Source organism: Myotis nattereri (assembly GCF_964212035.1).
Source record: "Myotis nattereri genome assembly, chromosome: 17".
Lineage (NCBI taxonomy): Eukaryota > Metazoa > Chordata > Mammalia > Chiroptera > Vespertilionidae > Myotis > Myotis nattereri.
This window is the reverse complement of record NC_138092.1, coordinates 3,925,812-3,953,499: the sequence shown is the minus strand read 5'-3', so window position 1 is coordinate 3,953,499 and position 27,688 is coordinate 3,925,812. Positions and strand designations below refer to the sequence as shown.

Here is a 27,688-nt window from a genome sequence, read left to right as displayed (position 1 = left end):
CACCCAAATCTAGGCTAAGAACTCCTTCCAGGAACAGGGTCTTGACAGGTGGTTCCAGTGCTCTGGTGGGACAGAGCGGAGCCTTGGGTGATGGACGAATCAGGGAAAGCAGGAGCCCTACTTAAGAATGTGTCAGGGGCCAGGCTGGGCTGGTTATGCCGTGCCCTCCTCCCACCAACATCACAGTGTTTCTCAGAAGCAGAGCGCCCACGGGGCATGAAGGACAGGCGCACCGATGAGCTGTCATGGCTACAGTCCAGGGACAGGAAGGGAAATTGGGCAATCAATCACACAACGTGACAGCTCTGAGTCAAGTCGAGCTCATTTCACTCAAACTGGCCGAGACAGTTGGAGGAGTCCCGGTGTGTGTCTGTTTATGCAAATCATTATTCAAAAGAGACTCATTTCTTGGGCTCCTGGAAATATGACAAGATGCGTGGTGCTTCCTGAGGGAACTGCAACCCCGAGTTTGTGCATATACGCGGGAGAAGGAAATCTGGAAGAAGGTGCTTGGCAATTCCAGGAGCAAAGTAGCCTTCCTACTTCTTCTGCACTGGATAAACTCCAGGGACATTGACCTGGAAAGCTATTCGGTTCTTTTTATCTTCATTACTATATATACTTTAATATTTTTATGAGGAGTAATTAGCACGGTGGTTACAATTCCATTGTATCCCATTAATTTTCCTTCAGCAGTTTCCTCATTGCAACTTTATGGCAGGTCAACAGCTCCCGTGTTTACTGGCACCTCTAGACTTTCAGTTCATTCCTTGTTTCCTCCTTTCCTCCCTCCCTCCCTCCCTTCCTTCCTTCCTTCCTTCTTTTTTCCTTCCTTCCTTCCTTCCTTCCTTCCTTCCTTCCTTCCTTCCACCTTCCTTTCTACTTTCCTCCTTCTTTCCCTCTTTTCTTCCTTCCCTCTTTCCTTCCTTCCTTTCTTCCTTCCTTCCTTCCTTCCTTCCTTCCTTCCTTCCACCCTTCCTTCTATCAGCAAATACTTATCAAATGTCTTCCCATACACCAGGCACTGTGAGGAATAATTGAGACAAATGAAAACTGTATCCACAAAAACATTAATCTTGCCTTAATATAATCTACCAGGGTATACTTGAAAGAAGGCCCATGGGGAAATTGCAAGTAGCTGCCAATTTTGCTAATGATAATAAGTTTATTTTAATTGCTAATATATTCCTAATTACTCTAGTTCTAAAATGTTTACTTCGCTGTCAGTCATCTGCTTTGATTTATGTGCTTTGTGGAAAGACTTTGTCACATCAATCAAGTTTGGTGGCAGCTGCTGAAAGTGATTTCACCTTCCTTGTCACACGGCTTGGCAGGGGACCATTTGTCCAAGGGCAGAGAGGGGCCGTCCCCACCAGTTCTTCTAGAATCCACGGCTTCCCACTGCAGCTTAGAGGAAAGTCCTATTTTAAGGGCTTTGGTTACATGGGCAAAGGAGACTGACATTGGCTGTTCCAAACTCTGCTTTTATTTATTTATTTATTTATTTATTAAAAACTTTGCCATATCCTTTTTTCTTAAAATATATTTTATTAATTTTTTACAGAGAGGAAGGGAGAGGGACAGAGAGTTAGAAATATCAATCAGCTGCCTCCTGCACACTCCCTACTGGGGACGTGCCTGCAACCAAGGTACATGCCCTTAACCGGAATTGAACCTGGGACCCTTCAGTCCGCAGGCCGACGCTCTATCCACTGAGCCAAACCGGCTAGGGCCCAAACTCTGTTTTTAATGTAATCTTCTCCTGCCTGTTCTGTCTCCTCTTACCTACCTGAACATATGTGTGTGTGTGTATGTGTCCAAACAATTGTTTCAAGTATGTGACAAAGATCCCTAACCTGGGTGGGCATTAGAGAGGCCCATTAATCCATTTATTCATTATCTCCTCCCCTCCCCCCAAACATGAGATTGAGCCCCTAGTGTTGGGGATAGACGAGTGACCAAGACTGATGAGGTTTTGACCACCCCAGAACTTATATACTCATAGGAGGAGACAGATGGTAAACAAGTCAGCACGTGAATGCTACATAAGGTGGTTGCAGATGAAATGTGCTGTGAAAGGGACATGGGGCTGATAGGTGAAGTTCGGAGGAGGGCGACTCGGGGCAGTCAGAGTAGGTCGCGTTTAAGGTGTGACCTGAGCACGAGAAGGAGGCAGTTATGTGAGAGCTAAAGGAAGATTCCCCCCCAACCCCCGGGGAGAAAAGGTGCAAAAGCTCTGAGACTGGGGAGCACCTAGGCCTGTGAAAGGAATAGAAAAAGGCTTAGGGTGATGGGGCAGACCAGCAAAGAGGAAATGTTGAGGGAGAGCTGGGAGGCAAGCACTCCTGGAGGAGCTGGTAAGGAGATAGGGGGTGAGTCCAAGTGATAGCCACGGGCAGGTACAGAAGGTGGCCATCCACTAGCCCGCCCAGCCCCTGCCCTGACAGCCCTCAGAAGGAACCAAGTCTACCGACACCTTGAGCTTAGACTTCTCACCCCGAACTCCAAGAAAATAAGTTTCTGTCATTTAAGCCGCCCGGTTTGTGGCTCTCTGTGATAGCAGCTCTAGCAAACTAATATAGGAGTTAAGGATGACTCTCAGATTATTTTATATAATAAATAAATAAACATTTATTTATTTATGTCAGAGAGGAAGGGAGAGGGAGAGAGAAAGAGAAACATCAATGATGAGAGAGAATCATTGATTGGCTGCCTCCTGCACGCCCCACACTGGGGATAGAGCCCGCAACCCGGGCCTGTGCCCTTGACTGGGAATCAAACTGTGACCTTCTGGCTCATAGGTCCACGCTCAACCACCGAGCCAAACCGTCAGGCCCCAATTCTTAATGGAAAAACTGGGGGAAAGAAATGTCATTTCCATTGATTAAGACGGCAAGGTCAGCGGAGGGGCAGGTTTGGAGGAGGCAGGAATTAGGAGCTCCGACATGGACTTGTTAAATCCGAGATATGCTCTAGACACCTGGACACTCTGAGAGAGCGACTGCGTATGTGAAAGTGGAGCCGTCGTTGCAGCTGGAATAACAGCAGGAGCGGTCACGGTTTACAGAGGCGTTGACGCTCATGCGCCTGGGAGGGACCACTGAGTTTCCACCAATAAGAGGGCCAGGGACCGAGCCTGAGGACACTCCACAATTTAAAAGTTGGCAAGATGTGGGAGAATTAGCAACGGAGACAAAATCAGTGACGTCATAGGAGAAGCCAAGTAAGAAAAGTGCCTTAAGGAGGAGGGAGGGACTAACTAGGTCAAGTCAAATGATGGCCAAAGAATTAAGTATCGGATTTAGCAACATTGAAGGGTGCTGCAGCTTGGACAGGGGCTGTGGCGGTGAATGGTTGGGGCGAAATCCTGACTGGAGTAGGTTCAAGAAGGACTTGGAGAAGACTTGAGGACAACCAAACTATAGAAGGCAAATCTATCAAGGAAATTTGCTGCCCCTGGGAGCAGGGCAATGGACAAGGGGAAAATTGTAAGGGATATGGAGTGAAAAGAGGCCTTAATTAGGAAAAGTGCTATTTACAGGTGTTGGCAGGCGCCCTGTGGGAGAGGACAATTCCTGCAGTGACTTCCATGGACAGATAAGAGGGGGTGGGTGGCCGCCATGGGTAGTGACTTGGCCTTAGATAGCAGCAAGGACTTTCTATCTATGGAACTGGAAGGCATGAGAGTAGGAACAGATGCTTGTGGGTGTACAGATAGGGTGCCCATGGCTAGCTGTGCCTTCATAAAAATTGTTTCTATTTCCTCAGCGGAATGGGAAGCAAGGACACCGGCTAAGCACGAGACTCAGGAAGGATCTCCTGAAGGTTTGAGGAGAAAGGACAAGGTATGAAATAGTCCCCGGGGTGATGGGAGGGTGAGCACACAGGACGGGGTAAGAGGGTTGCAGGCACCACCCAACACACCGTGAGGTTTGTGGTCATGAGTTTAAAGAAAGGCCTGACGGTGTGTGTTTTCTCTCAAGCCATGTTCACGGCGTGGGCAACGCGGGAGCACAGATGTAGCGTTGGCTGCAACCGGAGTTGTGGTTTTGCCAGGGAAGCACGGCGACCAGAGGGAGGTGCAGGGAAATGACTTCAATGAGAGCTCACGGAATCCAAGGTGGAGAACAAAAATGAAGGCATGTTCAGGGCCCGAGAGACAGTGAGAAGGTGTCTCGATCAATAGAATTTGACCCCAATCACTTTGAGAAGTTGTTGGAGGTGGAGAGGGAGTAAGCTGGAAAGAGGGTGATGGTTAAGAGCGGAATGTGCAACATGGAGATGATGACGGAGGGAATGACAAGGGCCAGGGTTTGACTGTGAAGGTGTGTGTGTGTGTGTGTGTGTGTGTGTGTGTGTGTGTGAGCGATTTTAGGGGGAAGACAAGGTTAGAAGCACAGAGGCCCTAAAGAAAGTGACAGTCGGGCAAGAGGCACATTAAAGACGCTCAACACCATTAGCCACCAGGGAACTGCAAATCCAGACAACAGTAGGCACCACTTCACTCCCCTGCCTGCGTGGCTATCATAAAAGGGACAGACATGACCAAGTGATGGTGAGGATGTGGATAAACTGGAACCCTCGCTTACTGCTGGCGGGAATAGAAAATGGTGAAGCTACTTTAGAAAAGAAAAGTAATTTCTTAAAATGTTAGCTATACATTTACCATACGACCTAGCAATTCCATTTCTAGTTTTCTGCCCAGGAGAAATTCAAACACAGACTTGTAAGTGGATTTCATAGCAGCATTATTCACCACAGCCCAAGAGTGGAAGCAGCCCGAATGTCCACCGATGGGCAAATGGATAAACAAAATGTACTGTGTCCATAGAGTGGAATATTATTCTTCCATGAAAAGAACTGAGTAGCGATTCATCCTACAACATAGATGAACCTTGAAAACTTTCTGGTAAGTGATAGAATCAGGCACAGAAGGCCAGACACCGAGAGGTCAGAGGTGTTCGAGGGGATATCGTGTGTGTATTGAAATCGCCAAGATTGACAGAAGTTGTGCTGGGCAAGAGAGACATGAGGGAGCTGCTAAGTCTTCAAGGAATGAGGGGTCAGTAGGTGACTGCGCCAAGAAATGGCTGCAGATGGCGCCATCTATGGCATGAGCTCAAAAACTAGAGGTTTTCTGGGGAGAAGGAGGGACAATGATCCAGAAGTAGCTGTGCTGTGGGAAGCTAGGAGGACACCTGCCCTACTTCCTGGGATACAGAGCCCTGAATGCATGTGCTTCTGGTTTCTAATTAATCATGGCAACAGCCTGGTGTGAGGTGGGCAGGGGGTACCAGTGGAAAAATGCTCTGGACTTGGAGCCAGACACGGATCCCTAGTTTGGGCTCCTCCAGGGGCTAACAATTGACCTCAGGCAACCGCATGGCCCTCTGGGACCCTCAACTATGAAATGAGACTCATACCCGGAGTTCCCCTCTGTCTGATTGCTCATCACACTGACGTCACTGCCTCTTTGTCTCCTTCGTTCATTAGACTGTGAGCCCCGAGCTACAAGGAGCTCGGAACTAACGGGGGGCAGGAGCCGAACACAAGTCGGAGGGGAGAAAGGCAGGGACACCCCGAGAGACTGGACACACCTCCCTTTTGATAAAGGGTCTTCTTTAAAACTCACTCGTGTGCTCATGTTGACCTCCACGTCGGCGGTGGGGAGTGAGCGGACTTTCCTCCAGGGTGACAGCTGATGGCGCTGCCCTTATAATAGGTCACAGCAGGGGACTGGGCCTGTGGCCTGCGGAGCCCTCTGCCTCCAGCAGGGCAGTGGCCACACGACTGACCCCAGATGGTGGCTGCATCCATGTGCAAAGGCCTTCTCCCTGGGTGGCCTGCTTTCACATCTCCTCAACCTTGCAACCATGGAGACAGTTTTCTTGGATAAACATCAAGATGTTGGCATGGATTGAGGGATCCTGGGTCATTTTTTTCTCTTTTGCTTATTTGAATTTTCTTATTTTTATTTAAGTGAAATAATGGTGAATCACTTTCAAAATCCAGAAAGTCAAGCTGGCCATTTTTATTTTATTTTCTTTATTATTATTATTTTTATGGATTTCAGAGAGGAAGGGAGAGAAAGAGAGAGAAACATCAATGATGAGAATCATCGATCGGCTGCCTCCTGCTTGCACCCTACTGGGGATCGAGCCTGCAACCCTGGCATGTGCCCTGACCGGGAATCCAACCGTGACCTCCAGGTTCATAGGTCGATGCTCAACCCCTGAGCCACGCCGGCCGGGCAGGCGGGTCACTTTTAAAGTGAATCCTTTCTCATGCCACTGTGTCTGCTCACTCTCTCCTCTTTGACCTTCTCCATGACAACAAGGCGATGCTCCACTCCGCAGAGGATCGCAAGACATGGACTTTTGAGGTTCAAAGGAGCTGAGTGATGGGCCCAGCATCACAGAGCTCCACGTGGCGGGGCAGCCGAGTCAGACCTCTGTCTGTCTAACTTCAAAAGCCACGTGGCCTATGTCTGCTCTGCCTCGTGTGCGGCAGCGGAGGAAGAATCTGTTCCGCTGGATGGACCGGCCTTGGCCAACCTCCGCCCCGGCTGGTCTCTTCCTTCTGCCGTCTCACCTGGAAGCCGAAAAATCCACATGGTCCCCGAAACCAGAAAAACGCCTTCCACTACCGCCAACGTCACCACCACCACTGCTGCTGCTGCCAACAGCGGTAACATGGCAGCCCCCCCCCCCCCACTGCTGCTGCCAACAGCGGTAACATGGCAGCTTCCCCCGCTCCACCACCACCACCACCACTGCTGCTGCCAACAGCGGCAGCTTCCCCCTCCCTCCACAAGAGCCTACCCGAGGCTAGCACTGTGCTGAGCTCGCAGTCTTTGCTGCGCGGACCCATTTAATACTCATAAGGATGCGTGACTCAGGGGGCACTTTCATCCCATTTTATGGATGAGGAAGTTGAGGCTGAGAGACACAGCCCCAGGCCACTGTGGTGCTAGCATTCAAAGGATGTGACCACCTGGGAAAAAATCAAGGAAGATGAGGAAGGTAGAAGGCTCTGGAATGTGATCCTAAATTTTTCCTTTTACAAAAAAAAAAAAGGAGAAAAAGATGGAGCCGCCGGCGCGGAGTTTCGGCTCTGCCCCCAGCGGATCACTCACTGCCAGAACTACAAAGTGACTTTTTTTCATTGAAAATGAGTCTTTGTTCCCACCCACCCCTCCCTGCGTTCCCTCTCCTTTGTTTTTATTTCTGTTATGGATACAGAAGGATCCGAAGATTTTTGCAGGCGGTGGCCAGATTTGGGCATCCGCCTGCTAACCTGCCCGCACCCCCAGGGCACTGGCTGGCACTCTAGCAGGTGTGGCTTGCAGCTGGAGCCGATGTCGCCCCGCATGGGGCAGATGGAGGGGGGACAGCCATCACAGCGGGCTAGAGTTTTAAAAAAATACACGATCAGACCTTCATCAAGGCCTGGTAGGGAGCTGTGGCCTGGATGCCAAGCGTGCCAAGTTGGCAGGTGTCTGCTCTGCTGTACTGTGTGAGCAATAGCGGGATTCCTTTTCGCACGGTGGGGGGCGGGGGGGCGCAGGAGGTGACTGGCATCCCCTGTCGCACAGGTGGACTATTCTGGATCTGAGTTGTTGGTGAAGTCACCACAATAGATTTTACCTGGGGAAGCCTTGCGGGCTGGGGTGAGGATGCAGGAAACGGCACAGGAGCCTTAACGACAGGGGGATGTGCAAGTGACACATTCTCTCTGAGATGTGCCTTCTTCATCTTTAAAATGACCCACCCGCTTCCCGCCTTTCCCAGCCCCCCGCATGCAGGTGGGTCAGGCGACTGAGCCTCACTCCTGGCGGTGAGAGAAGGGACAGTCACTCCCTGCCTGAGGCAGGTGAGCAGGTGGCTTGGAGCCTGTGTACGGCCAACAGCATGGTTACAGGGTGCAGGAGGGCTGCCTGCCCCACATCCGGCATTATTATCTGGATTCGCCTGTAGGGGCAGCTAAGACAGGAAGTAATCGTTGGCGTTGGCGGGGCTGTGGTGTGGATTATGGATAGGGCAGATAAAGCATCTGGCACATAGTAGGGGCTTCACCAAAATGGCAGCTCTACCCAGGAACTGGTTACCGCTATAGAAGCCTCTGCCAGCAAAGGCCCTAAACTGGACCAGACAGTGCTTGGTATGTAGCCCTGTGAAAAGTTGGGGGGGGGGGGGGGGCGGGGGCCGGTGAGCGGGAAGTCAAGGAGGTTGCCATCTGGAAAAACAAGTAAGAATTACTGTCTCACTCGGCCGATGTGGCTCAGTGGTTGAGCATTGACCTATGAACCAGGAGGTCATGGTTCGATTCCCCGTCAGGGCACATGCCCGAGTTGCAGGCTTGATCCCCAGTGTGGGGCGTGCAGGAGGCAGCCAATCAATGATTCTCTCTCATCATTGATGTTTCTATCTCTCTTTCCTTCTCCCCTCCTCTCTGAAATCAATAAAAATAAAATTTTTTAAAAAGAATTTTTAAACAAAGTCTCTTTGAAATGTCCTAAAGGACTTGTGACCAAGGGCACAGGAGCAGAGAGGAAAGGGAGTCTCTGAATGACCCTGGGGGGCTCAAGTGGCAGTGAGAGCCAAGGGGACTCGAGAAGGATGAGGGGTCTCCAAGAGGGACAGGCAGGGGAGGGCATTGCCTCCAGGGAAGGGCCTGACCAAAGACAGGAGGCTCTGGAAGGAAAAGCATGTTGCCAAGGCCTTGATCGTAGCTTCTGACGTCCAGAAATGTGAAACCATGAGCCCATGACCCGTGGGGTATAAGCCACTGGTTTGTGGTCATTTGTTACAGCAGACAGAAGACACTCATACAGGGGTCATGAACCTCTTTCCTCCACGATTGCTCATGCTGCTCAATTTTGCTGGTGACTCCATTTATTATTAATACATATTTTCAACCCAAAATACAAATGACATAACAGTGATATTTTGACATTGCCATTTTAAGCAAAGACAAATTTCTCCACAGAAGTTTCTAGACAGAGAATACCATATAGAACCCATGTGAATTGCCTGACACATTTGGGAACATGGCCCAGGCAGGAGGGGTGGAGAGGGAGCACCTTGGCGGCCCCCTCATTGGTTTTGTAACAGCACCGTCGTTTCATCTTTCAAAGCACTCTGGGGTTTTGCCTTTATTTTGCCCTAGAGCAATTTTTCTGAATTTTAGTGAAAGGTACCAAGAAGGGTGAAAACTTGGTAAAGAAAATGGTTCAAAATAAGAATATACCCTCCAACTTGACCTTGGGGTGGTGAACACACAGTACTATACACAGATGATGTGTTATAGAATTGCACACCTAAAACCTATATAATTTCATCAACCAATGTCACCCCAATAAATTCAATTTAAAACAAAAATTAAAAGAAGAATGTACCTTCCAAAAAAAAAAAAAAAAGGCTCTATCCTGCCCCTTTTCCATCACCTGTCATCTACGGTCACCACCCAATACTGAGCCACTCCTTCAGCAAAAATACTGATGTTTTCTACACGGTATAAGCTGCATTTCATTACGTTCATGCTGGTGTTGGTTCTATAAACTCGCTTTCATTATTCGGCTAAAGCAGCTGAGCAGAGGGTGAGCCCGTGTGGGCAGGCCCAGGAATCGGCATTGTTACAAGCTCCCCATAGAATCCCCTGTTGATAATTAACGTGTGAGCACCACCACCTCAGGGAGTAACAGGACAATGTCTACCCGGGTGGCATGTCCTCTGTCACATTTCCCAGTACTTCCCTTCTCCACTGCCAGTATTTGCAACAGAAAGATGAATTAATATTGTTTTCACAAACATAGTACAGTTTTACGAGGGTGAAACTGGGGATTTAAAAAAAAAATAACCCAATGAAAATGGCTTTTCTCGAGTATCCAGTCGCTCACTCCCTTCCAGTAAAGCAGTTGATTCCAAGCAGACTGGAAATGGGACAATTTCCGGATATTCAGATTGAAGACATTCATCACAGGCACTCCTGAATGGCTGTCAAATTTTGGCAAACCTAGATCAGAGAAAGGAGACAGGAAATGCATAATTCATCCCCACACACAGGAAGCGCCGTGTCTAGTCTCCGCGCACGCACGTGCACACTAGCTTGAATGACAACCAGGAAAGCAGAGCTGCAGCGTCCAGCAACCTTTTTTTCTTTTTCCTTATCAGTTCTCTTTCTTCCCTCTGACAGGCTCCAGAGGTTTTGGCCCCTCCTCCCAGCTCGTTAGTTAGTTAATGACCATTTCATATTGTTTTCTCACCCGACCCAGTTTACAACTGAAATGCCCGTAGGGTACCAACTAGGGTTTTCCCATATTTCTACTCCCTAAAGTTTGTTCATTCATTCGCCAACTGCCTCCCTGCATGTCAGTGTACAGAGAACAGAGGTTACCCATTTTGCTACCCTGAAGCCATAAGTTGGCAAAATGCAGACTGCTGATGCTAACACGTCACTGGCAGACGGGCAGGTGGGGTACCTGTGATAACCTTCATTTGAAAGGGACACTCTGGCCAATGGTGGACAATATAGACTGTCCCCAAACTCACAGACTTTATTTTTTTATTTTATTTCTTTTCAGAGAGGGGGGGTGGGGCATCGATTTGTTGTTCCTCTTATGTATGCATTCATTGGTCGACTCTTGTATGTGCCCTGACCAGAGATTGAACCCCATAACTTTGGCGGGTTCAATATTGGGACGATGATCCAACCAAGTGAGCTACTGGGCCGGGGCCCAAACTCAGACTTTAAATTTAACAAAGAAGCCAGTTGAGTAAGAATTGCATTACGGTAAGACAAGGGCTTGACTTGAGAAGCATAAAGTGCTCAAGAATCGGCACTAATCTGACATATGTAGAGTGCAGGGCAGGTGGGAGGGCTCTTCCATCAGTGTCTGCGGAACTGGGTTCCCAGCCTGCCCTCCACCCCCTCAGATCCTCGTCCTTGATTCTTGGAACAGACTAATGAGTCACTCTTGACTCCTGATGGTAATAACCACGTCTTTGGCTCATTAGTTTCAGGAGATGTTTCTGTGTGAGGGAGGGGGTTGCAAAATCTATACTGTATAGGCACAGAGCCCTTGGCTATAAAGTACTTTAAGAAATGATGCAGCAAAGACATTCAGTGTGATGAATATTTATGGTGTATGTACCATTTCCAAGGCGTTGAGCTGGATACAGAAGTGAAGTCAGAAGTCCTTGTTTTCATAGGTCTTAAAGGCAAGAGCGTGTGTGGATGACGCCTGGTGGGCAGGGAATTGGTAGAAATGGAGAGAGAGCGAGAGAGCAAGTTAAAATGTGCACACAAGTAACCAAAGAAGTGCTTTTACTGCAGAAATGAGGCTGGAGATGAGGGTGTTTCAGAAGGAATCATGGTCCTTGTTCTGATCTAATTACTTTTAGGAGAGAACAAATTAGCTCAGAACAGCGGGAGGTGCCCTCAGAGCAGGAAGTGACCTGATGCCTGCAGGTCAGACCCAGGCTCTTCCGGAAGCCTTCCTGCCCTTACTCCACCGCCCCCCCTCCCCCTTTCCTGGTCTGGAGGGACCTCCCTCCTGGGGTTCCCATAGCCACTGTGCTAACTCTGTGCTTGCACTTCCCGTATTCCAACTCCACAGTGCCCTTTCCACGTCCTTCTACCAGGGGTGGGGAACGTCTGGCCCGAGGGCCCCGTGAAGCCTGTGAAATCATGTGGTCGGGCCCTGCCAAGGCATTGGGGGTGAGTTAATGAAAGGTTTGACCAAACACAGCCAGGCTAGTTTTTAAGTTGATAATTTTGTATGGCCCCCGAATGATGTTCTAAATATCCACGTGGCCCTGGGCAGGAAAAGGTTCCCACCCCTGCATTGGACTCTGCATTCTCAGGGCCCTGCACGCAACCCTGGCACCTAGTGCCAGTGTGTGACCCTTAATGAGACCATAAATGTCTGCTGAGCAGAGCTGGGCACCCAGCACCGCACAGAGCACGTAAGTCCTGAAGAGAGTCTTAGGAGGCTCCGTGATGCCACGCTGGGGTCTTACAAACATCTTTCCACGAAGTTCGCAGTCCATGTGCAGAGTGACCTGGAGAGGCTGCTGGAGGTGGAGACCTCCCCGCAGACATCTGGAGTCGGGAGGCCCAGCATCAGGTTGCATGCATCTGCTCTTTAAACCAGCCCCCACCCCCCCGACTCTCGAGAGGGGGTCAGTTAACTGTACACGTTCATCTTAAAACCCACAGAGAAGGGGTGTATGCAGGTGGCACCACCTGACAAGCAGGAATGCCTTCCCTTCTGAAAGCTGGGCTACGCAATGACTCCTCGGGTGGATTCTTCAGTTCAGGCATTGTCTGTCGGCCAGGCCAGTCCTGACTAACATACCGACCTCCCAGCTCACAAGCAGACAGGTGGCTAATGCCCCATGAGGTGGAGAGCGACCACAGCCAGGGGAAGGGGAGAGTGCCTTAGAAGAGCTTTAAACAAATGCCATTCATTTACCAGGCTGAAGAGCAAGGACTTCTCATATAACCTCAGGACCCAGTTTCCTAACTATCAGATTAGACAAAATTTAGCCGTATGAGCGCCTGCACCCAGAAACCTGGAACGCCAGGAGACGCAGGGGAAGCATCGCTTAAAGTGCCAGGAAATCGATATCGGCTGGAGCTCTCAACAAAATAAATCTCTCTCAGCCTCGCTGTGATCACAGAATTAACCGTGATCCCGTGAACAGGGCCAGGAAGCATGGAGAGCAAAGGCCAGCGGGCGCATTTGAATGCAGGCCTCAGGCTGCAGCCCCGGGATTTGGCTCCACTCAGGCTGCATGCTGAAGGGAAGGTAATTAACACATCCATCTTCAAGGAATGGGGCTTCACAGGCTGTTTGACATTCTGTGAGCTTCCCCCCCCCCCAACTCCCTTGTCCCAGCCACCCTCTGAATATGCTGAGCCTGCAGCCAGCAGCCAGGGCGATGGTCCCCTGCCTGAGGGGTGGCAGGGACATTAGCATTGGTCACCGGGATCATTTCCCGATCAGGGTGCCAGTTATTGGGGAAACGCTAAGAAAAAAGGCTTCCTCACAGGATGTATGTTTAAAGTGCAGGGCTATGGCTCTACTAAAGCCCTTTAGAACTATTTAAAAATTAAAGTTCACATCATGTCCTAAGTCCTGCTGCCTTAAACATTAACTACCTATTTGATGTAAGGCTTTAAAGACAGGATAAGACTGTCAGATGTTAGTGGCAAGAGGAAGCCTTCGTCGGGACGGGCGGCCAGGGCCTTTCCCGGGCGGTCCTCGCCGTCATCACGCAGGCCAGAGGGATCTGGGACCGCGGCTCACGGTCGCCTTTGCGCAGACGAGGGTAACGAGGCAACACTCACCGAGCGCAGGGGCCGGCGTTGAAGTAGCTGGCAAGGCTGAGCAGCAGGGACTTGACAACATCTTGGATGAGGGAGAGAAAATACATCAGAATGACCGACATTGGAAGGGAGCCCAGGAATCAGAGCGGCCACTCGGGAAACGGTGACTTACAGGCAATCATGATGGTCAAGGAGCACGTGAAGACACCGGCTACCAGTCCTCCCAGCAGCCACCTGCACCGACAAGACGGCTGGGTCAGCAGAGTAACCGTGCGTTGCCGACACATGAGAGGTCCTTTCAGATCGACTATAGATGTACGGGGTCAACATTTACTATGAAACTACAGGGTCCCGGCCAGTGTGGCCCAGTTGGTTGGGCATCGTCTCATGCACCAAAAGGTCTCCAGTTCGAATCCCGTTTAGGGTACAGGCCCAGGTTGCAGGCTCGATCCCCAGTAGGGGGCGTGCAGGAGGCAGCCAACCAAAGAGTCTCTCTCTCTCTCTCTCTCCCTCTCGCTCTCCTTCTTCCACTCTTTCTAAAATCAATAAAAACATTTAAAAAAAACTACAGTAATAGAGATAGTGTTGTATTGACAAAGGATAGAAATATAGATCAATGTAAGAGGAGAGACAGCTCAGAACAAGATGCATACAGAGAGAGTTGAGTGATTTTTAGCAGAGTTGCAAAAGCAACCAGTGGTATTGAAACAATTGTATATCCACGTGCAAAGAATGAGCCTGCACATGTACATCACTCCTTGACTCAAAATGAGTCAGAGACTGAAATGGAAACCACAGAAGCCTGAAACTTCTAGAAGAAAAACAAAGGAGAAAGTCGAAGTGCCCCCTGCTTCCCAACCCCGCCCCAAAAGTCTGCGAAACATCTGGGGTTTTGCCAATCTGCTGAACGACTGTGGCACGGGGTGGGTTTCTTTTTAAAGAATAATGTCTTCATGGTTTTTGTGTTCAAACTATGAGTTATTGAAAGAAATTACAAATATGTACAAAGGAGAAAAGAAAATATAAAAAACTCAACCACCTGAAGCAAGTATCTAAATGCAGCTCACACTCAAGGGATGTAAAAAATCAGTAAAATATATTTAAAAACCAAAAAAATAAAAAGAAAGAAAAACACAACTCCCCTACGTGATGTGAGGCACTTGACCCTCAAGAGGGGAGAGCAAGTAGCACTTGCGAAGACCCCAGGACTGTGCCATTCCCCCCTCTTTCACTGACTCAGCAAATACTGATGAGCCCCTGGAGCTGGGGATGCAGTAGTGAGAGAGACATGCCATGTCTCAGCTCTCGCGGAGTTCCCATCCTTATAGGGAGAAATAAGTCATTAGCACTTATACACATGAACATTTAATAAGTGCTCTAAAGAAAAGTAAAGTGAGGTCTGTGTGATGGAGAGTGGTCAGGGGAGGGTTCCCTGATGATGTGACGTTGGAACAGATTCCGGAAAGACATACATTATGAGGCTTTCGGGGAAAGACTGTACTAGGCAACAGAGCAAACAGCAAGTGCAAAGGCACTGGGGCACGAGTGGGCTCAGCACAGAAGGGATGTGATCACTGGCCTGGAGACTCAGGCGAGAGAAGGACAGGAAGGACATGCTTGACAGCAGGTAGAACAGAAACCTGCCTTTAATTGGGCGAGGGCATTATGTGCTCTGAGATGCTGCGAGGGCATCCCTGGAACAGAGCCTTTATGTTAGGACCTAAAAATACAACGGAACGGTGGAGTCCCAGCAGGATCCCCAGTCCCCTAGTGGGAACTTTAAGTGCTCTTGAACTCCAGGCAGAGGTACTTGGTCTGAATTTGTAACCAAGAGTCACAGAGGACTTAAACGAAGGATGACACATAGCAACCTCCAATTTCTAGCAAGATACCCTGGCTTTTGTATGCTTTGGGAGATGATGGGAGGAGGGAGCATTTATCAGGGAGAGACAAAGATCACATCCCGACCACAGAGCTACCTGGAAATGCTTTGTGGAATAAAGCGAGTGAATCATCCATCAATTACAGCTTCATTCATTATGAATCACCACCGCATGAAGCTAGAATCGGAATTACCTTGCACATGCAGACATGGCCAAGCATGCAGCCAGCAGAACTGTCTGAAAGGAGATCTCTCCCAACGAACTGGTTTCTAACAGGAAAAATAGACATAAATGAATTAGAAGGCATTGCTGGTTAAACAATCTCGGAACAGCAGAGTCATAGTAAAACTTCTCTCCTACACACCAACCAGGAAGAAAGTTTTCAGATGTGTCATCCCAAACAACTTGTCAGAAGTAACAAGATAAAATCATCAAACGCTAGAAAAATTCTGCCAATCATTTTTTTTCCTATCATTAAAAATAAATGATTATGCTCCATAAAGAATTTGGGGCCCGCCTTTTACGTCGATGTTGGGGGAAGGGTTTGTAGACTGTATGCGGACGTCTAAAACCGAGCTCTGAAGCTGCCGACATGTGGGGAGTGCCGTGTAACTCCCAGAGCTCTCGAGCACCGGTTCGTTCAATCAACACAACAGACCTAGGAGGTAGGAACCATTACCCTAAGTTCTGAAAACGAGGAGACCAAGACGAGAGGAATGATGAAATGTGTCCACACAGCGATGGGGGGCCGGAGCCAAGACTGAAAAGCCCCATCCACCCAGAACACAATGTTTTGCCTGAGACCAGGAAGGGAAAGAGAATTTGCAACTTGCCCATGGGGCGTCTCTAAAAAGCAAAAAAAGGAGTGTATATCGTGAGCCGCCTGGCCTTGCAAAACCCTTTGCTATCAACAGCATATTTGCTGTTGAGCCACAGGGGGAAAGACGGCAGATTCTCCAGCCGTGATCAGCATGGGTTGAACCAACCAGAACTCCGAGTAGCGTTTTAATCACCTAAAAGGAACCAGAGCCGTTTGAGGATCACCATGGGAAGAGGTACAGGAGAGTGTGGACAGGCCCCAGCCTATTTGCCAAGTGCTTCAAAGCCCCACGTTCGGGCTCGTTAGCACACAGGACACATGATGCTCAGTGCCTCCCCCGCATGCTGTTCGTCACTATCAGGCGGGACGCTGAGGATCTCCGCTGACAGAGGAAAAGGTCGCGTTTTAGAGGCCAGGTGGGCTGTCTCTGAGGCCCAGCTGACAGGTGGGGAGCTGGGCCTTGAACCTTGGGAAGCCGATGCCCAAGGCTCTCGTGGCACCACGTGGAGACGTGAATAATACGATGTTAGCAAACTACAGTCTAAGGGATGTGCTTGCTGAGTTTATCCCAGACTGGCTCCCAGCGGGAAACCCCGGTAGCTTTCCATCGTTGGACTTTTCCTTGCCAGGGACATAGCGTGAAAGGACACTCCCCCCCCCCCTTTTCTATTTTCCTCATATGGAATGTGTCAAATACAAAGCAAAGTATGAAGATAGAATAACAGACACCCGTGTATGCACTACCCAGATTTAACAAAGTTTAACATTTTGCCAAATGTCTTCAGGGTTTTTAAAAAACAAGCCTGGCCGGCCGGCGTGGCTCAATGGTTGAGCGTGGACCTATGAACCAGGAGGTCATGGTTCAATTCCCCATCAGGGCACATGCCGGGGTTGCGGGCTCGATCCCCAGTGTGGGGTGGGCAGGAGACAGCCGATCCATGATTCTCTCTCTTCACTGATGTTTCTCTAGCTCTCCCTCTCCCTTCCTCTCTGAAATCAATAAAAACATATTTTAAAAAACAACAACCAACCAAACAAACCAAACTACTGCCGACCCAGTCCCTCTGATGCCTCTATGCCAGCGGTTCTCAACCTGTGGGTCGTGACCCCTTTGGCGGTCAAACGACCCTTTCACAGGGGTCGCCTAAGACCATCCTGCATATCAGATATTTACATGACGATTCATAACAGTAGCAGCATGACAGTGACGAAGTAGCAACGAAAATAATTTTATGGTTGGGTCACAACATGAGGAACGGTATTTAAAGGGCCAGAAGGTTGAGAACCACTGCCCTAAGGTGACACCTGGAGGCAGTCACCCTCTCTGTGAATGCGTCCCCCAGGGCCCGCAGCCCCCCAGGTCCTCCCCCCTCAGGCAGGGTGATGCCCCTCCTCCGTGTGTGGTAGTCACCTACCTCTACGCTGCTCTCAGGCCCTGCGAGGAAGGATTATTTGGGTGTGGCAAAGATTTAAAAAAAAAACTCACTTGAATGATGCAAAATGCCCCGTTGGAGATGCTCAGCAGCCGTCCCCCGGGGCTGCAGGGCCCCTCGGAGGGAGTCTCCTCCGGGAGTCTCAGGTGTGAGGTGGCCCGGGGAGGAGGCTGCCAGGGACTCTGCCTCCAGCCGCTCCGACGCCCAGTCATCAGTCAGCGCCCAGTCAAAATCACCGCCTGGAAGGGCAGAGGCTCCGTAAGCGTGTGTGCACACGTGTGTGCACGCGTGTGTGCGTGTTCAGCGACTCTCAGTGCACTGCAGCTAGTGACCGTGGTAGGAGAGACGCCCCTGGAGCAGGACGGGACATGGACCCCTAGAGGAGAGGGCACTTCCAGCTGCCGTCCTCCTTGAACGCTGAGAGGAAGGTCTTCAGCACAGAGACCTGCGAAGGCCGGGGCATGACCGTCGGGTGACGGGTGCCAGGGCCAGTGGGGTGAGAACAGGGCCCATGTGACCCAGGGGAGCCCGGGGAGCATGAAGCTGGGAACCCAGACTGGAGGCGGGTCACAGGGTTGGACTCCGGCTGAGGCGGCTGCAATGTACGCCACAGGCACCCAAGCGATGGCTTGTGTGAGTGAGGGTGGCACCCTAGGCAGGCCTCTGTGCATTTTTGGGGCAAATAACGTGGTTGTAATATGTGGTACACAGCCAGGGGGCTCTGAGAGAAATCATGAACCATCAGAAAGGATTCTCGGCTTTGACTGCTGTCCCGGGGTGTCTGCAGGGCCAGTGACCGAGAAGATAACAGCGGAGGGAAAGACGGAGGCTGCATGCAAGGGTCACCCCCAGAGAAGACCCCGGGGATCTGCTGGGATAGGGCAGGGTGCCTATAGTCAACAACACGGTATTTTATGCGCCGCAGAACTTGTCAGCAGGGTAGCTCTTACGCTGAATGCTCTTACTACAAGAATCAAAGAAACCAAAACAAACCACAAGGGGGACTCCAGGAAACTCCTAGATGTGTTGGCTGTCACCTGGATGATGGGGACGGTGCCATGGGTGTTTGCATATGTCTGGACTCACTGAATGAGATACATTACACATGTACAGTCCTCCATAATACCATCAGACCTCCACAAAGCTGTTTAATGAAGAGAAGAGGCTAAGTGGTCAAGTTAAGGCGGACATCAGAAGGAACTGGGAACTCTCATGGCTGATAATAGTCATGAGTGGCACCTAATGAAGATCGGGAAAGATGTGGGTGAGGCTGCCACGGCTGTGAAAAGTGTCCTGCGCTAGTGCCCAAGGCTGCCCTCTGAGCTCGTACCACTGCCACTGAGCGTTGGATGAAATAGAAAACTGTATCCTACGTGGAACTCTGGAAATCCTACACGGGATTTTTTAAAGAAAAGATGACATTAAGGAGGGAAGCCACACAAAAAAAATCTTAGCATTAAAAAATGGTCAAGGATTTTTCATCTCTTAAAACACATGTTTTGCCCCCAACTGATATTTAATTTTTCCTCCGCCCTTCATAGTAAATGAAAGGGTCATAACGCAGAGACGTTTAGGCGATCAGCTCTCTCGTGTTAGATTTGAAGATATTCATTCCATCCTGTTTGCCGGCTGGTCTGGCGTCATTTACTTCTGTTTAGAAGGCTGGACCTGTTTCTTCCCAGCCCATGTCCATACCCTCCGCCAGTACAGCGGGCATTGCTGCCGGCTACAGAAGGAAGCACAGAGCCACAGACAGAAGCTCCCAGCGAGGATATTCACGGAGAGGCAAGGATGAGCTCCCAAGAAAACCGCAGACCTCCAGCTCTGCCTGCCTCAGGCCAACTTGCCTTTCTGTCTCTGGACTGGCAGACACAGAGCGGGAAGTCCCGCCCAGTCCTCCCTGCCTGAGTCCTCAACCCATTTCAGTGTAACTCAGGGGCCTCCTCCAGGAATGCATCCCCCATCACAGTCCTGGGGTCCAGGGAGCTGCCTGAAGAATGAATTGCAACTAATGAGGGGAGGGGTCTCGACACAGCTGTGAAAGGGGTGAACTGAGGATCAACAAAATAGGCAACGACAAAAAAAAAAAATTCTTTTAGCCTGAAAAATGAAGCAAGAGAAAATGAGGAGAAGTGAGTTTTGATTGCATCCGTTGCCCAGAGAAAACAGCAAAACAACTTAATTTTGAATTCTTGAGTCTTTCTAACGAGGCTACATTTCCAGAGAAAAAGAAATTGCTGATCAGAGTCACGGGGCCTGGGGAGCGCTGATCACAGTTGACAGCTGAGCTGAGAGATCTCCAAGCCCCGTGTGCACCCCGGCTGACGAATCACCGATTTCGGAGGGGGCGGTTTGATTCGCTATATTTAGAAGATATTTGGAAACCTTGAGGATTTTTTAACAAGGTACCCCAAGCATGTGCAGCGCTGCTGTGGTCCAATTGCTTTAAAATTGTTTGGACACATTTTGAAGAGGCAGCCATGGGAAAACTAGATGTGAATTCCCAAATCTGGGAAGCACTGCCTTCAGAACAGCGATTCCCAAACTCCGGTCCTCCAAGCACCAGATTCCTGAGCTTTGCCATATCCCAGAGCCTGCCTACCCCTAGACATTTAATATTTTCCTCTAATTGTCCCGATAAATACCCACTGTTTCTTTCCCACTAATAAAAGTAATTATAACTACAAATTACTGAGCATCCAGCATTGAAAGATGCCTGATATTTATTGTTCCTTTTAATATTAAAATATGCTTTGAGTTTCCATTACTATGTTTTATATGCATATGTGTACATATTATATGTATAATATATTACATAACGTGAATAATATTATATAATGTAAGGTATATCTAATATATACATACAGCATATATTTCAATAGGACTATGTCATATATTAGTATCATATACTGATATATATGATAATATATAAATATATTATTATCACACTATGCCTACATATCTTGTTTAAAAATGAGGAAACTGAGATTTGGCCAAGTTAAGTAACTATCACATGTGCCCAAACGAGGACCTGAACTCCAACTCCAGCATTCTTCCTCCACCCACAGGCCTTGCAGAAAGGACACCTTGGAGATGCGCATGTATTTTCCAGGTTTTATCAGCTTGATAATTTAGGCATGTAAATTCTGGGCTATCTTGCAGGACATGGACACATATGTATTTGGATCATATGAGTAGTGTGGAGAGAGCTGTAGGTGAATTTTTTAAATGCGGCCCATCCTCTCTGCCCAAATGACTGTGGTCCCCGGACCTGACATTGGTCCAGGACCAGGCGTTGCGGCGCCCACTCGGAGCTGTCCCACTAGGGAAAGGAGGGGCGGACTCACCACTGTCGCTGCAAGGCTGCGCGTCCAGGCTGCCGGCTCCCTCCAGCCAGCTGGCCTCGCCCGGGGATGAGTCAGCATCAGCGAAGATGCTTCCCCGCAGCCAGGATCTAGAGGCCCCGAGGCGGAGGAGAGAAGGGAAAGAGCTGCGGATCCTCTTTTTCTTCCTAAATATCCTGGAGAGAAAGGAAAGCAGCAGGGTGGGTAATGAAGAGCGGTCACCCCCAGGTTCAAGACGAGGATTTAGTGGGAGCGCATTGAGGAACAGAGCCCCTCTCTCCCATTCAGGTCCACGAAGCTCGCTCATTGTACTTGTTCCCTTGATTCGTGCCACAGAAGTTCCTTCCGTTTCCGGGTGTGCCAGGTGCTGGGATCAAAGTGAAGGATGCCAAGATAAAAGACAGAACCTGGGGCCCTAGCAGGTTTGGCTCAGTGGACAGAGCGTTGGCTTGCGGACTAAAGGGTCCCAGGTTCGATTCCGGTCAAGGGCATGTACCTCAGTTGCTGGTTCCCGCCCGGCCCCAGGCCCTGGTTGGGTCTCGTGCAGGAGGCAACCAATCAATGTGTTTCTCTCACATCAATGTTTCTCTCTCTGTCTCTCCCTCTCTCTCCCACCCTCCTTAGAAATCAATGGGAAAGTATCCTCGGGTGAGGATTAAAAAATAAAATAGAAGACAAAACCTCGGGTACCAGCAGTATCCAAGCCAGTATGGGAGAAGACAAGAACAGTGGCGCTGTAGCTAAGGCTTTCACGGAGCTCATTCTGCGGCAGGCGTCTTTCCTAGTGGCTTACGTGTAGTAACTCACGCCATCCTCAGAACGGCCCCGCGAGCTAGGCCCCATGGTTACCCCATTTTTCAAATCAAGAAAATGAAGCACAAAGAGGTTGAGTAACTTGTCTGAGGTCATAGCTGAGAGGCAGACCCAGGCAGCCCGGCTCCATCATCTCTGCTCTGTGACTGCGCTGCGGAGGGGAGGGTGCTCTGACAGATGAACCAGGGCCGCCGGCCGAGGGCAGCAGATGTCGGAGCAGAGGGGGGCCACAGCGCATCGGGAGTCCGGGGAGGTTTGTGAGGGAGGAGAGCTCTGAGCTGATCAGGATGGTCTGGCCTGTTCAGTGAAGCACTAGAGGGTCCCATACTGGATCCTGCTAGGAAAGGAGGCTCGGAAGGCAAGAAGGCTGGTCATGAAGAACCTGGGATGTTATGTGAAGGAGTTGGAATTGGATGTTCGAGCAAAGGGAGGTCGCTGAAGTGTGTCAAGGGGGAGGGGTGACGTGACTGTCTGTCTTTCTGAAAGACTTTGGCTACTCACACATGCACAGTCCCAGCAATCCGTCCTCTACCTTGTAACCAGTGTTGTCCTGCTATGGAGAAATCGGACAGTCTGTCCATGGTTCCTGTTTATCTGCTTAGCCTGGAACGCGACCCCCTCCACGCAGCCCCTGCTTCTGCGCCCCGTCTTCTCTCTTGCAGACCAGCCCTCTGACCCTGAGCTGTATTTCCACCAAACTACTTGCATTCCCCACTTTGCATCGGGGTCTCTCAGAACTCTCTTCGGAAGTCTCCTTTTCCGCTTCTATTTTAATGGACGTCTGCATCTCTCAAGACTCTCATCACAGTCTCTAGGAAGGTTGTTTTAGCCTGTCCCCCCAGGTAAAATCGGCCTTCTCCCTGTTCCCCTTATACCTCCCCATTCAGACTTCTACCCTGGCGCCTGCATCAGATCACTGCTTCTGTTACTTACCTGTCTGCTCTACCTGCCCCTCGTTAGCCTTTGTGCTTCCACAGTCTGGAGCAGGAATGGGCTCCTTATAAGTGAATGCTGAATGGGCGAATGAATGAATGAATGAATGATGGCTGGATGGGACTTTTGATTTTTCCATGTAATATTTCCTACTTACCTAACTGAGTTCTCCCTGTACATCACACTGGTCTGGGATGGGCTCAGTGTGATGTTGCCATCTCTGTCGCAGAGGAAACTGTCCTCTGTCCAAATGTAGTAGCCGTTGGTGAGGAGCCTGGGACTTCGGCGACAGGGAAGGTAGGAGCCTGTCAGGGGATCTAGGGAGCAGCAGTCAAAGGAACCATCACCAGCCAGGAAATCACAGGCAAAGCTGAGGAGGGAAGGACACACACAATGGAAGATTACTTGGCCACAAAAAAGGAATGAAGTCTTACCACTTACGACGGCATGGATGGACCTGGAAAGTATTACGCTAAGTGAAACAAGTCGGCCCGAAAAAGACAAATACCATGATTTTACTTCTATGTGGAATCTAAAGAATAAAATCAATGAAACAAGGCAAGTAAGTCTTAAACCTTCTTGTTTTTAAACCAGGAACACAACAAAATAGTGCCTCCAGGAGGAGAATTTGATTGATTTTTTCTTGTAAAGAGCCCCATGGAATACCTTGGGAAAACGCACGTGGGAGACAGCTCTCCAGCAGATTCTCTCTCGGACCCAGAGGAACCTGCACAAGTCAAGGAGAGAGAAGTAGACGTTCATCACCCTCACCAGCACCCACGCTACAAACAGTGGCGGTGCGAATGGGAAGGTGCCAATAGCTGACGTCCCGGCCCCTGTGGAGACTCCAGCTGGGGCAGCCATCCAGCAAATGGGCTCTAACACAACCTGTCACCAGGTCCCCACGGGAAGCCAGAATAGTGTGGGGGCTTCTGTCTCCTGTGCCTTCTCCTGCTCAACACTCCTTTAGAGGCCCCTGGGGGCAGGATGAGGCAATAATATGTCATCAGCATCCAACTGACCCATGAAAAGCAGGGAGACAGCATCTCGTGTGGAGCTGGAGAAAACCAAAACCAATTGCCCCATGCGCTGGCTGTTTTAGCCGACTCAGTATTTCTGAGGGATCGATCATCTGCCCTGGAGTTCTCTCAACAGCGCACTTTAAGGCACTTGCATTGTACAATAATGAGCAAAAGGCATTCATGGAGGGAAAACAATAACGTTTGGTTTCACATAAAAGATCTTCTAACGTAGGAAGTATTCTTAATTAAGAAGCAAAGGCATCCATCCATTCGTTCCAGGTGAGCAAAAGCATGGCCATGGATTTCCATTGGGGAATGTTGTAGTTCATTGATATTCTAAACTCAGACTTTTGTATTATACAGAAATGCCATGAGTACTTCTACTCGACAGGCTTGGCGAAACTTGATCCCATTACTGACCATTAATAGCTAAGCAGCGAGAGGAATTGAGACGTTTGGCTGGCCTGGCTGAGCTATGAACGGAAGATGCGGTACACATACACTGGCAATACGACTCCCCCACAAGTAAAGACAAAATACTGCCATTTGTGACAACATGGATGGACCTTGAGAACATTGTGTTAAGCGAAATAAGTCAGTCAGAAAAAGCTAAGAATCATATGATTTCATTCATTAGTGGGATATATTAAAACTGAAACTCATGGGCACAGACAGCAGGGTGGTGGTAGCCAGAGGGAAGCGGGTGGGGAGATGGGGCGTGGAGGGGGACTAAGATATGGTGACGGAAGAAGGTTTGATTTGGGGGGGGGCACACAGTGGCATATACAGATCATGCATCACAGAAATCTACACCTGAAACCTACATGATCCTATTAACCAACATCACCCCAATAACGTTAATAAAATTAAAAAGAGAGAAAATAGTAGGTGTGTGAGGGAGGGTTGGAAGCAGGTTTTGGGGAGAAAAAAACAAGAGGAAGGAAGAAACTCGAAACCACTACCGTTTTAACAAGTTACGCCCTTGTTTTCTGCAAGTAGCTATCAAAATCATTCAGTGTGTTGTGTGTGTGTTTTTTTAAAATAGACAAACAGTTTTGCATCTTAATAGTAGCGGATAAACAATCTCCTTTCATATTTATGCACAGGCATCTAAAAACAACTGATGACTTTTTTTTTTCTACTAAAAGGAAAAAAATATCACATTTCCCTCAAGGAAAGAGATGAAGTCAAAATCATTGCCAACGTGAACACTGGCATTTCAGAAGCACAAGCTCCTGACAGATGGTTAATGGTACGAGTATCAGCAAAATCAAAGCAAGGAAATGGCTCAAAGAAGTCTAATCATTCAGAAGATAATTGCGTGTCGCAATTCGCCCACATTGACTTGCCACCGGTGTTGACATCAGTCGAGATGTTCGGTACATCTTGGGAAGGCTGCTTGTTCAAACTTCACAGATTTCCTGCAAAAGACATTAAAAAAAAAAGGCGGACTATATGTTAAAAATAGAAAAGTGATGCCCAAACAGATGGCATCTACTAATTGCACTGGTCGGATATGTATACTGAAATAAGGCAGAGATATTGGGTGGGAGGCAGGGGACTGGATTGAAGGACCCCTGGGGTTGTCCCTGCTCTACATTCTCCATTGTCTTGCTCAGCGCATCTAAATGATGTCTTCCTGTAAATAAGATCAACATTTTCTTGGGGGAAAGCTAGACGTGCAAAGGTTCACTTGTCAGCAAAATAAAAATAATAAAAATGAGTTATTTGATTAAGAACATGGGAGGACATCTGTAATAGTATCAACAATAATTTTTTTAAAATCTGAACAACAACAAAAAAGATTGGTCCTAGAGCTTTCTAAATAAACTCATTTATATTGTCATCATCCAAAGCACATCCATCTCATTATCAAGTTTCAAGTAATGCGTGGGATTGGTGTCTGCCCCTCATCCGACACCTTGGACCACTGACAGGTAGCCACAGAGAGGGCCAGTGGTCTTTCGTACTTGCTATCAGCCTGGACATTCCTGGGCGTCGTAAGCAGAATTGCACTAAAAATAGTCCAGCACTGGGCAGATTTCAACACTCAGTTCCCGAGGACATACTATGTACATTCGCAATTACAACTTAAACACATCCCCAAGTGCGCACATCATGTCCACTATGACCATTTACCAACTCACCACATAGATCTACCTTCTGTTAACTATTAAGCTGTGTCGGTATCACTGTCCTAACAGCTTTCTAATGCAGGTCTGAATGCTTTTCTGAATCACCACCTCCATCCACATTTAAAAAATGTGATAACTTAGCAATGCGTTGTTTTTGTAGCCGTGACACACAGCATTGACCCAGGATAATTCTGTAGCTCTAGGTGGATTCTTCCAGTAAATTATATGCAAAACCTGTTGGAAAACATTGACCGTGGCTTATCCAGACCTTCAGATAAGTCAGGAGGACTGCCTGGCACGCCTCGCATGATTTTGAAATCAAAGCACACATTCAGAGAGCTCACTTGCTTGGGATGTAGAATAATTGTGTCTCACGGTAGTGGAATAGCATGCCCCTGGTCCTTTGACTTTTGACCACTACCATATGACTATGTCCAGCCCCAATGACCCTGTATTAGCTTCCCCCAAGCACTCAGTTCAATTCGGAGCTGACGTGTCCTGCAGCCGAAAGCAAGGTCCTGTAGCCGTACCCTGCGAGTACCCATGGCAGCCACAGCAGCACGTGAACAGTTAAGTGAGTGTTAGTAACTGGGAAGAAGACGCCAGTAAACAGCTCTCAAACTTCTCAAGAAACAGATCCCGTCTACCAGTTCCCTCAAAGCGACAGATCTGTTTGGGAAAGTCATTTGCCCACACACATCCTTTCCAAAGGGAGCTCCCTGTCTTTCTTTCCAATTGACAGATAACAAAATAGTTACTGAAAGACGAAGCCTCCCGAGCAAGACGGTCAGCGGAGAAACCCAGGATGTAGCCGCTCTTCAGCTGCAAGGGACGAATGCCGGGCTGTCAACAGGTGCAGAGGTCGCCTGATGAGGGGAAACCCCACCTTCCCCTCCTTCTCGGCGATGCCCGCACGGTGCAGGTGCAGGCATTTGCAGGATTTCGTCCTCAGCCGCCTCTGGTTCCTTTGGCTGTTTCCTAGAACAGAAGAGCATGTAGTTCTTGGGAAAGTCTGCCTTCAAACTGTTCTTGTTTTCGTTCAAAAGCAGCCTGCGAAACCGGGGGCTGAGCGGCAGGATGAGGTCACGCTTCCTGTCGGCCTGAGTGACAGTCTCGCTGGGGAGCCTGGTGGAGACTCAAGATTGTCTCCTGGGCCAGCCACGGTGTGTGTGTGTGTGCGTGCGTGCGTGTGTGTGTGTGTGTGTGTGTGTGTGTGTGTACATCAGGTCACCAGGGAGACGCTTTTCTGAGCTCACTGGGCACCCCCAGCTGCGTGAGCATAAGAAAAACTCAGACAAGCCACACTTCCTGTGGCTCATCTTCTGGCAGTTTTCAGTATGAATCGCTGCATACCGGTGCTTTGTTCCAATCAATACAATTTATTGGTGATAACGCACTGATGCTATGGCATTCAGAATGCCGTTGACTACCAGGAGCTTGATCTGGGGGAATGTCAGCACTGGGAATAGGTTAATCCAGCAAACGCTGGGCTTTACAGGAAACTGTACGGGTGGCAGTTTGCACCCTATATTTTAGTTTGCATTCTGTATGTATATTTTAGTAGCGCTCAAAGAACTGGATCTTGGTGGTCCCTGCAGATCTCTGCTGTTGCAAGCGATCCAAGAAAAATACACATTCCAGCAAGACTGAGGCGCATGGGGTCATGGGAACAGTGTGGGTTTGGGAGCTACATAGGCTGCGATGCAGACTCTGTCCCCCATAGATCTGTGACTTAACCTGTTGGAGCTGCAGCTTTCTCAATGATACACGTGATGATGTATATTTCAAAGGATGGCTTGGAGAATGAAATGAGAGAAAAGGAATGAGAAAGAAGTGAGTCCTCAGCTCAGATATGCAGGATGGGTTCCTTATTCGTTTCCTGTAAACCAACTTTGGAGGCCCCAGTGGGTCAGCCAGGCAGAAACGTTCATCTCATTTTTTTTTTTCTTGAGTTCCTTTTCCTCCTAAGGTGA

General features: G+C 49.1%; 1 protein-coding gene across 4 annotated transcripts; it reads right to left on the bottom strand.

Annotated features, from left to right (window-relative positions):
- Window positions 1-8,864: 8,864 nt before the first annotated feature.
- Window positions 8,865-26,756, bottom strand: TMEM71 (transmembrane protein 71). 4 transcript variants are annotated; one of them, XM_081111276.1, is made up of 11 exons: window positions 26,474-26,742; window positions 24,920-25,001; window positions 23,225-23,285; window positions 22,716-22,928; window positions 20,816-20,988; window positions 17,522-17,707; window positions 15,409-15,484; window positions 13,505-13,566; window positions 13,354-13,414; window positions 11,153-11,242; window positions 8,865-10,014 (listed from the first exon to the last, which is right to left on the bottom strand). In XM_081111276.1, the coding sequence occupies exons 2-11, from the start codon at window positions 24,963-24,965 to the stop codon at window positions 9,999-10,001; spliced, it is 984 nt and encodes a 327-aa protein (XP_080967402.1). In that variant the 5' UTR covers window positions 24,966-25,001; window positions 26,474-26,742; the 3' UTR covers window positions 8,865-9,998. The 4 variants fall into 4 exon arrangements, with proteins under 4 accessions (XP_080967402.1, XP_080967403.1, XP_080967401.1 ...); XM_081111277.1 differs by lacking the exon at window positions 11,153-11,242 and having other exon boundaries at window positions 8,880-10,014; XM_081111275.1 differs by lacking the exon at window positions 8,865-10,014 and having other exon boundaries at window positions 10,514-11,242.
- Window positions 26,757-27,688: the final 932 nt, after the last annotated feature.

What these genes read in the sequence shown, in the direction of transcription:
- TMEM71 (XM_081111275.1), bottom strand. Translation starts at nt 24,965, where the DNA reads ATGTACCGAACATCTCGACTGATGTCAACACCGGTGGCAAGTCAAT. An exon ending in GCAGCCTTGCAGCGACAGTG is followed by an intron (nt 17,708 to 20,815) that starts GTGAGTCCGCCC and finishes CTGCCCTTCCAG; the next exon opens with GCGGTGATTTTGACTGGGCG. An exon ending in AACGCCGGCCCCTGCGCTCG is followed by an intron (nt 11,243 to 13,353) that starts GTGAGTGTTGCC and finishes CCTGCCCACCAG; the next exon opens with GCGTCATCCACACACGCTCT.